Source organism: Myotis myotis, unplaced genomic scaffold (genome assembly GCF_014108235.1).
Source record: "Myotis myotis isolate mMyoMyo1 unplaced genomic scaffold, mMyoMyo1.p scaffold_m19_p_12, whole genome shotgun sequence".
NCBI classification, from domain to species: Eukaryota; Metazoa; Chordata; class Mammalia; order Chiroptera; family Vespertilionidae; genus Myotis; species Myotis myotis.
This window is the reverse complement of record NW_023416316.1, coordinates 13,940,871-13,956,533: the sequence shown is the minus strand read 5'-3', so window position 1 is coordinate 13,956,533 and position 15,663 is coordinate 13,940,871. Positions and strand designations below refer to the sequence as shown.

General features: G+C 48.6%; 1 protein-coding gene across 3 annotated transcripts in view; it reads right to left on the bottom strand.

Annotated features, from left to right (window-relative positions):
* The window catches only part of GSN (gelsolin), a 51,403-nt gene that overhangs the window by 1,931 nt on the left and 33,809 nt on the right, over positions 1-15,663 (bottom strand). For all 3 annotated transcript variants that reach the window (XM_036329892.1, XM_036329890.1, XM_036329891.1), the window contains 10 exons: positions 14,262-14,423; positions 12,614-12,763; positions 11,403-11,492; positions 8,702-8,834; positions 7,091-7,179; positions 6,707-6,922; positions 4,812-4,945; positions 3,802-3,892; positions 1,566-1,736; positions 774-948 (listed from right to left, as the gene is read on the bottom strand). In XM_036329892.1, the coding sequence (XP_036185785.1) occupies positions 774-948; positions 1,566-1,736; positions 3,802-3,892; positions 4,812-4,945; positions 6,707-6,922; positions 7,091-7,179; positions 8,702-8,834; positions 11,403-11,492; positions 12,614-12,763; positions 14,262-14,423 (1,411 nt within the window). The remainder of the gene's footprint in view (positions 1-773; positions 949-1,565; positions 1,737-3,801; positions 3,893-4,811; positions 4,946-6,706; positions 6,923-7,090; positions 7,180-8,701; positions 8,835-11,402; positions 11,493-12,613; positions 12,764-14,261; positions 14,424-15,663) is intronic.

Genomic DNA, 15,663 nt, shown 5'->3' with positions numbered 1-15,663 from the left:
ATGGGGACAATTATTCCCACTCAACACATGAGCTGATTGGGGCTCAGACAGATGCAGCAACAATCACACAGCCAGTACAGGAGTGAAGCCAGGATGCAGATCTTTTCAGACTCCCATCCCCGTAGTCTTGCCACTATCCCTACTCTGTCCACATGTGACTTTAAATTTTAAATTCATTCAAATGAAATACAACGAAAAATTCAGTTCCTCATGCTCACTAATTCCCATCAGTGACATTTCAAGTGCTCATTAGCTACACGTGACTGGTGGCCAGCAAATTGGACCTGGCAGATAAAGAGCATGTCCACCGTCTCAGAAGGTTCCACCAGACACGCTGCTCTTTCCCAGGTCTGTGAAGCACCAAGCAGGAGGGAGTGGGCTTAAAAGAAGAGCAGAGAGGCTGAGGACTGGCACAGAAAGATGGTCCTGACTTGTGCTCTGGAAACAGAGGTGCACTTTGGTGCAGAGTCTAAAGATTAGGAGAGACCGCTGCCCCTGCCTATGGTCTTTCAAGGCTTCCTAGCAAAGGACCATCTCCTCCAGCAGCCTTCCCTGACCGCCCCAGCCCACACTGAGCTCTCCCTTCTCTAACTCCTGGAGGCCTCTCTCTCACACCACAGCCCTCATTTTCATCCAACGTGCTTTTACTTACCACACTTTTGGAGATAGACAGTGAGAAAGGGTGAGGATATAGAGCCCGCAAAGAGAAAGAAGGTAGGGTAACCTACAGTCCACAGAGAGCAGCAGGCTCTCTGCCCCTTGGTCCTTCCTACCTGGCTCGCTGCCTTCTGCCACCTGCACAGGTTGGGCCCGCAGCACCCTCAGCAGCTCCTGGGCCCCTGTCTTCTCCGCATCGCTGGCTCCTGTACCCACCCATAGGTAGGCGGCCGAGGGAGTTTTCAGGACAAAGGCATCATTGGAATTCAGTGCACCAGCCTTAGGCATTATCTGGGAGGACAGTGTTTGATTAATAGGAAACCAGACAAAATGCCCTCAGCCCGCTTCTCACAGCCCAGGAGACACTGCAGCAGGACCACCTTAGGTGGGGACTTGGATGAGCACAGCCCATCCCAACTGAGGGCACAGACGTTGGACACTGAGGGGCTTAGGTGACTTCCAGGAGTCACTAACGCACTGTGACTAGCCAAGGTGATTCTAGAATTCTGGGATGCATAACAGAGGTTGAATGCCCAGAATAAAGGAAGTGATAGTCCTATTCTCTTTTAGGCAGCTCAGACCATTCTATAGGATTATGTTCAGGTGTGCACCTTCCATCATGAAAGGGACAGTAGCCAACTGAGAAGTAATCGGAAAGTGCCCAGATGGTAAAGCCTGAACTCCCTGCAAGTAGTGAGCTCCCTGTTATGGAAGATGTGCAAGGGGCCCTGGGCATCCTTGAACAAGGGGAAGTCTAAGACATACAATCCTGCTGCCAGGGCAAGAAGGTACAAAAAGTTGCTTCTTAACCCCTCACCCAATCCTGTACCCAGAGGTCTTCCCGTCAAGCCTTAAAGGTTTCTAGGAGGCCACACCCTTCTGGGGTCCAGGGTCTGGGTGTTAGTTACCTCAACAGCTCGGGTGGCTCCAGAGCTGCTGGCCCGGACTTGGAAGAGGCGAGTACTGGCGGGGGCCGTCTGCCCACCCTCGCGGGAGGTGCCACCCTTATAGATGATCATGGGCTTCCCGCCAAATAGGCTCATGAGGTGGGCAGGCTCCTTGCCTTGGACCACACGGCTCTGGCAGGAAGACAAGAGAGCAAGTCAGAAAAGTGGGGGCATCATTCCTTCTGTGTGGCACCAGCCCACCCTCCCTCCCCGGATAGCATGGCCCAGGCCAACCTCCCAAACGAGGCCATCATGCTTGTGTGTGGTGCGGAGCTGACCCTACAGCACACAGGGCTGGGCAGGACAAGGGGCGTTCTAGGAAAACTGGAGACACCGCTATGACTCAAGGTCCCCAGGCACTGCCTCAGTCGCTCTCCCATCCCAAGAGGACCTGCCCTGCTGACCTGACCCTGAGTCTAGGCCAAGAAGCAAGAGAGCCCATGTTTGCAAATGTTCCCTTAAATGGAAGCACAGGGATTGTTCGTGGACATGCTTCCAGGATGGTGACATCAGCTCCAGGCACAAAAGCCAGTGGTGGTGAGAAGCAAACCTTTCAGATCTGGAGACCCCTCCCGCACAGTTAGCGCGCCCCAGATGCAGGCGGCAGGTATAGGCCAAGATACATCACATCTGCTCCTGCCCATGTGCCCACTCAGATCCCAGTTGTGGCCCCTTGAGCTAAGTCTAGGAGGAAATCTCAGGTGTGTGTTGGCAGTACTGTGGCCACTTCCCAGTATGACCCCCCACTGCTGGGTTAGAGCTCAGATCCCAGCATCACACTGATGGTGACATTTTGGGCACATGCCTCAACCGCTCAGGTTCTTCCTTGTAAAATGAGACCAAGAATGCTACCCACAAGGCCGTTGTTGGGATCAAATGAGCTAAGACAGCCATTATCCCACTGGGTACCCGGCACCCAGAGACCACCACTGTCACAAAGTTCAGGGCACAAACCTTGGCTCTCAACCTAGAGCCCCACCCACTCCAGGTGTAGGATAGAGGAGGGAGAATTCTGTTTCTTTTCCCCTTATCTTCCCAACCTGGCTCTGCTGCCCTCCAGGGCCCCACACTGTAGCCAGAACAACCTATTAGACCCCCAAATCACCTCACATCAGATTTATCCCTCAACAATATCCCCTTGCTCTCAGGATCAAGGTCAACATCCTCACCATGGCTTCTGGGTTCTCTGAGCATCTCTCCAGACTCCTATCATTCTAATATGCAATGTTCCGCCACTCCCCTACTTCAGGGCCTTTGCAGTAACTCTTCCCTCTGCCTGGAATGTGCTTGCCTTCACACTTTACCTGGCCAACTCTTATCCATTCGTTAGGCCCCAGCTGCAAGTCCCTTCCTCCAGAGGGTGAGGATAGGGGTCCTTCTCTAATCCAATTACATCCTACCTGGGATCTATATCCTTACACTTAATATGCATGTATAAGGGGCCTACTATGGGCCAGGCATCGCTCTAGATCAGTGGTTCTCAACCTTCTGGCCCTTTAAATACAGTTCCTCATGTTGTAATCCAACCATAAAATTATTTTCATTGCTACTTCATAACTGTAATGTTGCTACTGTTATGAATCGTAATGTAAATATCTGATATGCAGGATGGTCTTAGGCGACCCCTGTGAAAGGGTTGTTCGACCGCCAAAGGGGTCGAGACCCACAGGTTGAGAACTGCTGCTCTAGATACTTTACAAATACTAACTCTTCATCTGCACAGAACTCCTACCAGATAGGTGCTGTTATTGTCCACAATTTGAGAACAAAGTATAAAGAGGCTCAGTGACTTGCCCATGGTTGCCCACAGGTGAAGACAGGATTCAGTCCTAAGCAGGCTGCCGCCAAGCCCATGCTCTAAGCTGCTCTGCCAGGCTGCTCTCCCGTTTTTCTCCTACAGCGTCTTAGGGTTTTCACTCACTGCATGTCATAGCATGTGATCTGATCTCCAGTGTGTGATTACGCACCCAGGTGTGTGCATGTCTGGTAAACGTCTTTCTGTCCCCTAGACTAGAAACCCATCAGGGCAGGGGCAGGTCTGTGTGTCATGGCTACAGATGCAGTGCCAGGCACATGGGAGTCCTCCTAAATGTTTGTTGGATGGATGGATGGATGGATGGATGGATGGATGGATGGATGAGTGAACAGATAGACAAGGACCAGAATGTGGCCCAGAGAGGCGCAGGACTGGACTCACCTGGACAGGGGTACCTCCCAGCTCCTCATCCAGCTGTGCAGTCAGGATGGCAGACGCAGCGACCTCATCCTGGGTGGACTGGGCACCTTGCCTAGAAGAGGGAGGAAGTGATACATAGTACTGTGGTTCACACAGAGACCTGAGTCTCTCCTTGGACCTGAGCCTGAGAAACCCACAAATCACCAGATTACAGACAATCAAACTGACACCAGAGAGGGCAAGGGGTTCTCTGAACAGCAACCACACGATGTTCATAATAGCAAAAGACCGGAATAATCCATGTATTCATCAGCAGGAAATCTGTTTAACTGTTAAATCTGTTAAACACCCTGGAATATTATGCGGCTATCAAAAAGAGCAACGAAACTCGCTGACACAGATTGGTCGCCAGGAAGTATAAGTGAGAAAAGCAAAGTGCAGGGCAATATACAAAGTGTGCTATCTTTTGTGTAAAGAAGGGAGAGAACTAGGAATACAGGGTCATATTTGCTTGTGTTTGCATGAAGAACTACTGGAAGGCTATACAAAAAACTAATAAAAGCAGTGACCCATGGAGGGCTGAAGTTGGAGAACGGGACCGGGAACAAGATTTCTAAATACACCCTTTTTCCTTCTGTTTTGATTTTCTGAATTACATAAATGTGTCATCTATTTTTTAAAAAGTTAAAAATAACTTTTCATTAGAAAATAGGTGGAAGGATAAACACCTGTGTGCACAGGACTTAGAGTGGAATGTGGGGGCGATTTTCTGCGGGTTTGTTTCTCCCTGTTCCATCCCTACTCACCACATCTCTTACAATGGCCATGGAATGTTTTTATAAGAACATTCCCCTTAAAAGTCCTTCCAAGAAATAAGACAAGTGGTGTTGCTCTTTGCATGAGAGCCATTCCCAGCAGAGTGCTGTCCCATCTCGGGCTCACATACAATTAGACATGCCCTTCAGCCCCGTTCGCCCCCTGCCCTCGGGGCTCCCACATTCCACCCACAGCACGTGGCCCCAGTACCTCACCAGTTATAGATGATCTGGCCCTGGCGGCCACCGTGGCGGTAGTTGTACAGGATGATGTAGCTGTCCCCACCGTAGAACTGCCCATACGAAGCGGGGTCCACGGGCACTTTGTTGGAGCCTTCAATTCTCCAGATCTGCCAGAGCAAAGCTGGACTCAACAAGGTGCGGCACCCCACCCCCCAGTTCAGTCCCAGCACAGTGACTCCCCCTGGGACAAGCTTTTGATAGGTGACTCCACCTGGACTCAGAATGAAGCTAAATAATTCACCCAAATCACAGGGCCACTCGGATTCAAACCCGTGTGTCCTTCTCTGAATTCCTGCCTCCCCCCAAACCCCCCGCCCCATCCCGTACTTCCTCCTCGGAGGGATCAGCACAGGCACTGGCAGCTGGCTTTTAGTGAGCATAACACAGTGAGAGCTGAGGGCACAAATCAACATACGACCCAGACCCAGAGCAGCCTCCACCCCCTTAGAGGCTGTAACCTGGAACAACTTGCTTAAACTCTATGAACCTCAGTTTCCTCATCTGAAAAATGGAAAGGCTGTTGTGAGGATCAAGTGAGTTTATTCATGAAAGTCTAGCACAGAGCCTGGCACAGGGTGCTAGCTCTGCACTGTGGCAGCTACTTTATTATTAGAATTATTGCTGTTGTTATTACTAATTTTGCCATTAACGGTATCATTATTGAGTTGTCTGGACGCTATAGATCACCTCCAGAGGCAGGGCCATCACTCGGTGACCTCAGAATGATCCCTGCTGGCAGATCTCTTTTCAGAGCTCTGGTGACAGGCTTTTTCCCAGTGGCCATGAGGCCCTGCAGCGCCACCTGGTGGTGCTGCACAGACTCTGGGTCCTGCAAATCCCAGGAAACAGAAGCCCAGAATCTCTGGACCTTCAAAATTCTTGAAGGTGATGGGGTGGGATTAAATCTCATTTTAAAGCTAAAAAAAGTGAAGCTCAAAGAGGTTAAGTTACTCACCCAACATCACACAGCCAGGATGCCAGGGCTCTTTCCACACTACCCTACCCTGAACATTTTCATTGCATCCTCTCCTCCCACTCAAGGAATGAATGAATGAATGATACCAATGATACAAATGACAACAAAAATTAACCTTTTTGTTATTTCTATCATGTGGAATGGGATCCATGTTTGCTAGAAGCAGATTCTATCTCATAAACATCTCTAAAATCCAACCCACTCTTCTCCATCTTCACTGTGACCTTCCTGGTCTCAAGGTCATCCTCTCTTTCCTAAACTACCATAGCAATTTCTTTGTGGGGTCTCTACCTTCATTTTCCTGCCTCTAATCCATTTTCACAGAGTTCTGAAAGCACAGAATGGAGCCTGTCACATTTCTGCTTTTATCACCGGCACCCACACATTGCAGGGGCAAGTCCACACCCTCCCTGAGGATGTCCTCAGCACCAGGCTCTGGGACAGCTTCCAGCCTCCTATAAGGCCCACTGCTCCTCTCTGGCAGCAAATCGATATTCATACTGAGACCCAACCCAGTGCCTCCATCTCTGTGAAGACTTCCCAGACCATCCTCCCTCACTGTCTTCCTCTGTTCCCATAATCCCTTTGCTGGCCTCCCATCTTCCACTGACAACACAGGTCTGAGCAATCAGCTGTAGCTATGGTCACCTCCCTTCCCAGGCTAGGCACTTCTCACAGGCAGGTGGGTCCTGAGACACTTGGCACAGGGCCTAGCACACAGTAGGTGCTTAGAGTATGCTAGCTATAAAAATTAAGCATCTCATCCACCAGAACTGTGGTCCAAACCCCATAGAGAAAAGTCCACGGGGAAGCAGGAGGCCATGCATGGGCCAGATGTGCCTAGGAGGGAGGGAGGGAGGGGCCTGGACACGCCCACCCCAGCCCCAGGTACCTGCTTCTGGCCTGTGCCGTCATCATCCATGCCGTGCTGGGCGGCCATGGCAGTGGAAGTGTGCAGGGTGGCAGCGTCGAAGGGCACCCTCTCCACGTTGGCGATGTGGCTGGAGAGATAGGTCAAGCCCAGGCCATCCGTCTGGTCTGGGTCCCGCCAGTTCTTGAAGAACTGCTTGAACAGTGGGGTCTCACCGCCCTCAGGAAGGACAGCGACCTGGAAGGGGTCAGGGAAGAGCAGGATGTGGCTGGGACCCCCAGGACAGCAGGGGTCCTAGGAGCCTCAGGCTACCAGTCCACACTGAGGGGGGACACCCACCCCAGGCCAGCCCTTTCTCAGCCAAACTGGACCCACCCTCACTCTCCTACCTGACTCCAGACTCACCTGGGTCTGCCTGGGGTAGTTCATCTTGGAGATGAAGTCAGTGGCCGTTTTGAGGGCAGCCTTCCTCTCCTCAGTGTTGGCCCCCCTGCCTATCGGCAGACAGAAGATAAAGGACCTGGGGTCAGGGCTGCGCCCTAACTTTCCATGGTCCAGAGAAGGTAGCAGCCGGACCTCCCCCCTTACTCTTCTTAGACTATGGGCAGCTAAGGTGAGAGACACTCCCTCCCAGAGCTGACCATTCCTAGATCCCCTGCAGTCCAGCAGGGTTCCTGGCTGATGTCAGCAACCACAGCCACTGTCTTGAACAATTGGTCAGGACTACACATAGGTATTTTCATTTAATCCACATAATGACCCTAGGTCAGTGGTCGGCAAACGGTGGCTCGCGAGCCACATGCGGCTCTTTGGCCCCTTGAGTGTGGCTCTTCCACAAAATACCGACTTCTGCGCATGGGCCACGAAGTTTCAATCGCACTGTACATGCGCGCCCGCACGTGGTATTTTGTGGAAGAGCCACACTCAAGGGGCCAAAGAGGCGCATGTGGCTCACGAGCCGCAGTTTGCTGACCACTGCCCTAGGTGATAAAGATCAGTTTTACCTCATCCCCACTTACATATAAGGAAACCTGTGTCTCAGAGAGGTTAAGCGACTTGACCACAGCCACTCAGCCAGTGGGAAAGCTCTAGCTGCCCCACTGATTCGGAAGCCTGCATACCACACACTCGGGCTCCTACTCTCCCCTGGGCCATCTTTCCTCCAACTCCACAGTCTGAAGTGTTTCCCAACCCTGAGAGCATCCCTGTGCCTGGTGTCTGGACAGCTCCTGCCCCCAGCCTTCTCACTGACAAGGTTGAGGAGCCAAGATGATGATGATGATGATGATGATGATGATGATGACGACGACGACGACGACGACGACGGCGGCCACATGTGTTCAACTCTCTCTCCCTCTCTCTGCCATGCTCTGCACCCACTGCCTCCCTCCCCTGCTGTCCTCTTCCCCTGGACTGATGAGAAAGCATCTGAGGACAGTGCTGATGCATCTTCTCAGAAACATCTGGGCCAGCGTCTTCCAGGAACCTCCCTTAATCAGCACCCAAGGCAGTCCACAAAGAGTCCATGACCCCCAGCACAGCATTTCTCCACCAGAAACCAGACCACCTTTATGAAAAGCCCCCAATACATCAGCAAGTTAAAGATACTTGACAAGTCATGCAGTAAACAAGCCTGTGAACATAAGTAATTTCACCCAGTGTTGACCATAAACTTATTTGACCACAAAGCCATATATAAATTTTTTACGTATTTTTTATATGATGCCAATTAACTTCTTCAAACACTGGTGTTATGACACATTTGGGAAACACTGGTTTTAGCCCAAATAGGAAGTCTGAGACCCAAAGAGGCAAGTAAATTACCCAAGATCACACAGTGAGTCAACTGCCAAGTCAGGGCTTTAGCTCGACCCCCGATTTCCATTGAGGAGCCTGCCAATGCCTCCGGGGTCCACGGAACACACTCTATTTCCCTCCTGAACTGAGTGGCTGCTAGGCTCTAGGAGCTGCCACCAAGGCCCAGTTAGTGAAGAGCCCTTTCCCAGCCCCCAGTACCTTTCCAGACAAAGATTTTCCCGTTGTTGCCATGGTCCAGGATGAAGCAGTCCTCTGACTTCAGGGCCCCCTGTGCGAAGGGGTTCTCATCAGCCACCAGCAGCACTGACATGGTGCCCGCACCATTGGAAACCTAAGGGGACAGGAGAAGAGCCCAGATATGAGTAACTTCCACCACCTCTGCCTGCCCAGAGGGCACCCCAAGCCCAACACACGTCCACATCCCAACCCCTGCCACAACCACAGGGCAGAGTAATGCCGGGGCTTGCGTCCTCAGGCTCTGAGGCTCGCTCAGGTCTTCCTTCTCCTTTCCTGCTTTGTCACAGCCATATCTGTGACCCCCACACATGGAACATGGAAAGGGCAAGGGAATAAAATGCAGGAATGCAGGCGGCGTAGGAGAAGAATGGTACAGTGGGCTGAGAAGATAGCTAATCTCATCAGGAAAAATAAATAAATAAAAATAAATGCAATGTGGTAGCTTGAATTGGAATCTGGAATAAAAAAATTGGGAAACCTGAATAAAGTCTGTAGTTTAGTTACTAGCGTGGGACCAGTGTTAATGTTTTAATTTTGACAAATGTGCCGGGTTATGTCACATATTAAGAAGATGCTGATGAAGGAGATTATGGGAACACTCTGTACTATCTTTGCAATTTTCCTGAAAACCTAAAAACGATTCCAAAATAAAAAGTTCATTAAGTTATTTTTTTTTTAAGTGAACCATACCAATCAAAATTCAAAAGACTGACAATATCCAGTGTGGACAAGGCTCTGGGCAAACAAGCACTTTCAACCCCCTGGGCAGGGTTATTTGGGAGCTCTTTCAGAGTGCAGCTTGGTAATAATATGTGTCCGAACTTTACATAATGAGTGTTCGGTACTTACTGAGTACTTCGTATGTGCTAGCACTGTTTGAAGCAATTCATGTAACTGATAACTTACATAATTATAGAACTCCTTAATCCTTGCCATACCCTATGATAGTTCTACTACTAACCCCATTGTATTCACATGGAAACCAAGGCACAAAGAGGTGAAGCGACCTGCACACTAGACAGCACCAGCCTGGGATTCGAGCCCAGGCAGTCTGACTCTAGACCAGTATCTTCAATCACCGACCCACTGTTCAGCCTGTGACCATGTCTGGGAACTTGCTCTACTGCCATATTTAGCACAAGAGCAATTGGACTGTCTGCAATCGGAAAAGGCAGAAACATCTGCTGATGTCCATCATTAAGGATATGCTGAAACTCTTATGCTCCTGAAATAGACCACCAAAAAGGGCATGTGGTCTAGTTTACAAAGGTATTCATGGCCACATTGAGGGGAGAAATGAAGGCCACAGAACAGCATGAATAGTTTGGATCTATGTGTATCAAGTAGAAATGGAAAAAGTATATAATTAGATGCAGAAACATGTAATCTGGACCCCCCTACCAATTAATGGTAACCATGGTAACCGATGGAGAGGGGAGGAGGGGAGCCATTTTTAAAAAACTGCATATTGTTACTTTTGAAATTAAAATACATTTTAAAATAGTACTGGTTATTGTAAACCAGTCAGATTAAGGAGATTCTTTTTCTTTTTTTAAATATATTTTTATTGATTTCAGAGAGGAAGGGAGAGGGAGAGATACAAACATCAATGATGAGAGAGAATCACTGATCAGCTGTCTCCTGCATGCCACCTACTGGGGATCAAGCCCGCAACCCTGGCATGTGCCCTTGACCACAATCGAACCTGGGACCTTTCAGTCCACAGGCCAACACACTCTATCCACTGAGCCAAGTCCACTAGGACATTTTATTTCCTCTCTCTCTCTCTCTCTCTCTCTCTCTCTCTCTATATATATATATATATATATATATGTGTGTGTGTGTGTGTGTGTGTGTGTGTGTGTGTATGTATTTACTTACTTAATTTTTACTCAATTTATTGGGGTGACATTGGTTAATAAAATTATATAGGTTTCAACTGTCAATTCTATGAGACATGATCTGTATGTTATATCTTTTTATATTTTTGAGTATTGCTATTTTATTTTTATAGTGAACATGCATTACTTTATCAAAAAAAAATCATGAATGTGGTTTTTCTTTGGAGGTAATGAACATCTATGCCCCATTTAAGCCCAGGGCACAACAGGAGTGTCATAGCTACGTGGGGCTTTCTCCTGGAGCTCAGCCACCAGGCCAAAATTCCTTAGCTCAAGAGCAGCCTCAATTCATTTTTAAAAATCACAAAGAAGAAATTATAAATAAAGTCATTAACCATAACCCTCCCCATGCAAAAAAAAAACCCACCACATGCCCATTTCTGTAGCATTTCCCCAAGTACTTTCCTAAAATACTTTCCTGTCATTTTACTCTGTAGACTCTCAGAAACTCTACAAAGTTCACTTTACTGCCCTTCTCCCCATTTTATACAGACTAGAAAACCGAGTCCCAGAGAGAGGACAGGTACTGCCAAGACCCCCTAGATGAACATGACACAGATGTGTCTGAGGTCAATGGCTTTCTCTTATTCTTGGTGCAGGAAGCGAAGGCAGTAGATTGCCCATTGGAGACCGGCAGAAGCCAAGCCCCCAACACACCCCATAAGCATGCTCAGCTCAAGGCCTCACACAGTGGAGCTCAGGAAGGCTCAGTCCCCCGCTTCCCTGGCATGACCCCAGGGGACAGAGCAGCTGAGGCTTACCTTGTAGAGCTTGGCCAGCTTGCGGTTGGCTGCGTCCTCCTTGGCTGTGTCCTCAGTACCTTCAGGCAGAGTCGGCTTGGAGCCCAGCACCTGCAGAGATGGAGAGGTAGAAGAAAGGGTGGCAGTGAGCTCTCAGCAGCCTCCTCCCACAGGAGGGACCTAGACTCCTGACAGAGCCCCCTCCTGGGCAGGCAAGGACTACACAGGCATCCATAGAGAACCTCCAGCTAGGGGAAAACCCCTCCAGAGACAGCCTGCATCTTCACATGCCTCAACCACATCGGCCTGTCACCCTGTCTCTGAAAGCTCCGGAGGACCCCTGCTCCTCTGCCTCCAGGACGGTCCTTCAGATATTTACTCTACCATTTCCTCCTAGGCCTTCTAAGCCCAATAACTACAGCTCCTGACCACAGCTTCCACCCAGTGCCTTTAGTAGATCCCATTTAATGCTTACACCCATGCTAGGAGGCACAGCTTATCACTCTTACTTTACAGAAGTCCCAAGAGATGAAGAGATGGAGCGACTTATGCACACAGCTATGAGTGGCCAAGCAGAATTGAACCTGTGACTGCAGAGCCTGCTTCACTCCTCCATCCTGGCCACACTAGCCTCAACTGCCTCAACCGCCCCAGCTACCAACCCTCCCGGGCTCCCCCTCATCATAATCACTTCCTGCTCTTCCTAGAAACCAAAATGCCAACACCCCCAGATGAGCAGGAGTTAAGTGGATGGAGCAGGGCTCATGGTCTCCCCCGTTTTCCTGGTAAACTTTGCCTCTACTGACATGTTCACAAAGCAAAATAGCTGACAATTATATCATGCAGTTGACTAAACAGGCCATAAACCACCAGGAATGGGCAGAAAAGAGAGGACTGGGTCTCGGCTGACTTTTTCCCACCTGGCTTCAGCACCGGGCTTGCTCTCAAGGAGGCCGAGACCCGCTTCCTCAGCTACTTTGGAGGACCTGGCCCTCTCAGCTGGAGGGTGTGGCTCACGACCCCAGCAAACACCAAGTGGTGGATTCCAGCCCAACTCTCAGGGGAGTCTGGGAGTTGTCTGGGAAGCTGCTCTTCCCAATTTTCTAAAGAAATCCAGCTGGACAGAAAAGTAAATTCAACTCAAAATTGCCTACTAAATGGAAGAAAGTAAAGAGTATCCTGTCTACATGCTCAGCTCCCACCCCACACTCCTGGGATGTGGCTGTCAGTACCTGGAGCATCGCCTCGGGCTCAGCGCCCTCCTCAGACACATGCACTCGCGCCCGGCCATGCCGCTCGTTGTCCCGGATGCCCTTGGACACCTGGGTGGCCTTCAGCCTCTCAAATCGGTTGCTGTTGGAGCCACACCACTGGTAGATATCCTGTAAGACAGGGACCCCAGGTAAGGCAATGCCCCAGCCTTCGTATAAGCCCTGCCCAGTGACAAGGTCAGGAGGACACTGTGGGGCATGTGTAAGCTCTCCTTGGTCTCTGTTTGCGTGGTGAGGGCCGGTGGAGCATGCACAGGTGCACATCAAGCACAACGTGTGTGACCGGAGTGCACCAGAATATGTGAGTGTATGACTCGGAATATGAGTTTTTCACAGATACAACTACACAGAGCATGTGTATAAAAATGTTGGCCTGCTGGTGGGAGCAGAAATGGGTACAACCAATTTGGAAAACCATCTGGTCATATCGATATCCTATGAGCCAGCGATCCCTCTCCAAGGGCTATACCCAACAAGTGCATCCAGATATCTACCACAAGACCTGTGCAAGAATATCAGAGGAGCACCAGGTGGAATAGCCCCAAACCAGAAACTACCCCAAGTGCCCATCAACAACAGAAAGCATAAATAAACTGACATATCCAGCCAATCGAATCTCATAGAATGAGGAGAATGATCAATCTATAATATGGATGGATCTCAGAAATGGAATGTTGAGCAAAAGTCAAACATAAAAATGAATGGTTCCATGTATATCAAGTTCAGAAAGAGGCAAAACTACTCTGTGCTGTTGAGAGGGTTTAGGTTGGTGGTTATCCTTGGGAGTGAAGGGCCTGGAGGAGGACAGAAGGGGCCTTCTCGGGGCTGGTGATCTGGGTGTTGGTTACACAGTATGTTCATGTTGTGAAATGCACAGAGCTGTGCATTCATGACTCACACACTCTTCTGTGTGCCTATTATACTTTAAATAAGTGTGTGCCTACACGTGCATGGACATTACACCACATGTAAACATAAGGTTTAGGTGCAATGTCTGTCCACGTTCATTTGCAGGTATGAGAGCCCATGGGTTTGGGATGTATGGGTACAAAGCATTACACATCTGTAAGTTGGGCCTGGGTAAGTGTGTCCCACACACATTGCCATATACAAGAGTGCATGTGCAGCTGCATGTCTGTCACATATATATGTGGGTCCTTGAACAACACACCCAAATTTATGTGTGTAGGCATTGATAATGGTGCCATGTCCATGCTTGGTGGGCAAGAGCCTAACATTTTTGCACATGCCTGCCATGCAATTTTAAGTGAGGGACTATATGTAAAAAGGTACACAAGATGTGCATATGAACACAAGATGTCAAGGAATCAATATGTCAATTGATGTCCGAGTACACTGTGCAGGAGGGTTGTGTCCATGGCATGATGGCCTTAAGTCTACATGTGTGGAGGTCTATGAGTGCTGGGTACACCTGTATCTGAGTCCCCTGCAGGTGTGTCTGATTCATGGATAGAGCACATGTGCCTGTTGTTTTCCCTGTTGGTGTCTTTGCATGTGTTACCATAGGTTTGTCTAACTTCCTAGAGTCAGGCCTGGTCAGGCCAGGAGTACCTCAGTGTCCCCTGGGAAAAGGCAGGGCAGGACTCACATTGCCCAGGTCCAGGATGAAGCAGTCGCCATTGTTGAAACTCTCCCAGGACACGGGCACCTCAGTGGCACGGACCGTACGCCGCCCTTTGACCTGGAAGAGTCTCTGCACCACCACCTCATTGGGTACCACGTGCTTGAATCCTGATGCCACGCCTCCTTTCTGTTGGGTCAAAGAGACAGGATCGGTCCAGGGTCCAGGGCAGCACACATGGGGGAAAGGAATCAGGTTCAGTTGAAGGAAATTCTGACCTGTGGACCAGGGGCCTTCCAGCAGATGCCATACCATTGCACCTTGCTGCCACCCCCTTTGAATTTCACACTCCACTAACAGGACCTCTGGGGCCACTTTCCTGGATCAAAAGCTGCAAACATTCCTTTCTCAAAACCAGCATTTCCCAAGGGATGTTCTAAGGAATCCTAGCCCCAAGACATTCTTCAAGAAAAGGGTCCCATGGGGGTAGAGGAGGAAGCACTTTTATAAAGGCCAGAGATGTAGCCACCCCATCCAGGCCTCTCTTTTTTAAAAGGTTTTGTGTAATAAATCTTGGTTCCAGTAAATTCTCTGTATATAAATTTATAAAATAAAGGAATACTTGATTTCTAATTATTGTGGGCATGCATTTCCTGATTAACTCTCTCTGATCTAGAAAATTAGACTTGAAGAGATGAGTTAACAAAATAATAAAAGCAATATATGCATAACCCATGGACACAGACAACAGGGTGGTGAAGGCCTGAGGCAAGGGGTGGGCGCAGGCTAGAAGGGGTCAATGGGGGGGAAAGGAGGACATATGTAATACTTTCAACAATAAAGATTTTAAATATATGTTATATATACATAATATATAATATATATGTGTATATATATATATATATATGCAAGCTCTTAGAAGACAGTGGATCTACAAACACAGGGCAGGAATATTTTGAAATTTTTACTATTTGTACTATAATCTTTAGTATTAATTACTGCTTTGTATGAGCTAACCATTAGGTGGGTAGCAACTGGTATCAAATTATTTGAACAAAATGTAATAGGATAAATTGTTTTAAAAGCCATTTTCCAAATTAAAGTAATGATACATATATCATATATAGAGATAATTCTTCATCTATATGAATATACATATATAACTCCAAGAGTAGGATCATAGGGGACTTTTACTTTGAAAACCTATATTTCTATAATGTTTGACATTTTACAATAAGCTTGCATCATTCTTATAGACAAATGAAGGACAAAACCTATAAAGATTTACATTTTTTAAAATGTTTATAAAACAAAGAAAAATGTGGTGATTGGGGTTGTCCCCTCCATCCATTAGGCACTGAGTTCCTTATCTGAGAAATGGGAAGGAGGACGGAAAGGCTTCAAGTGATTCTGTTTCCCATTGTGCTCC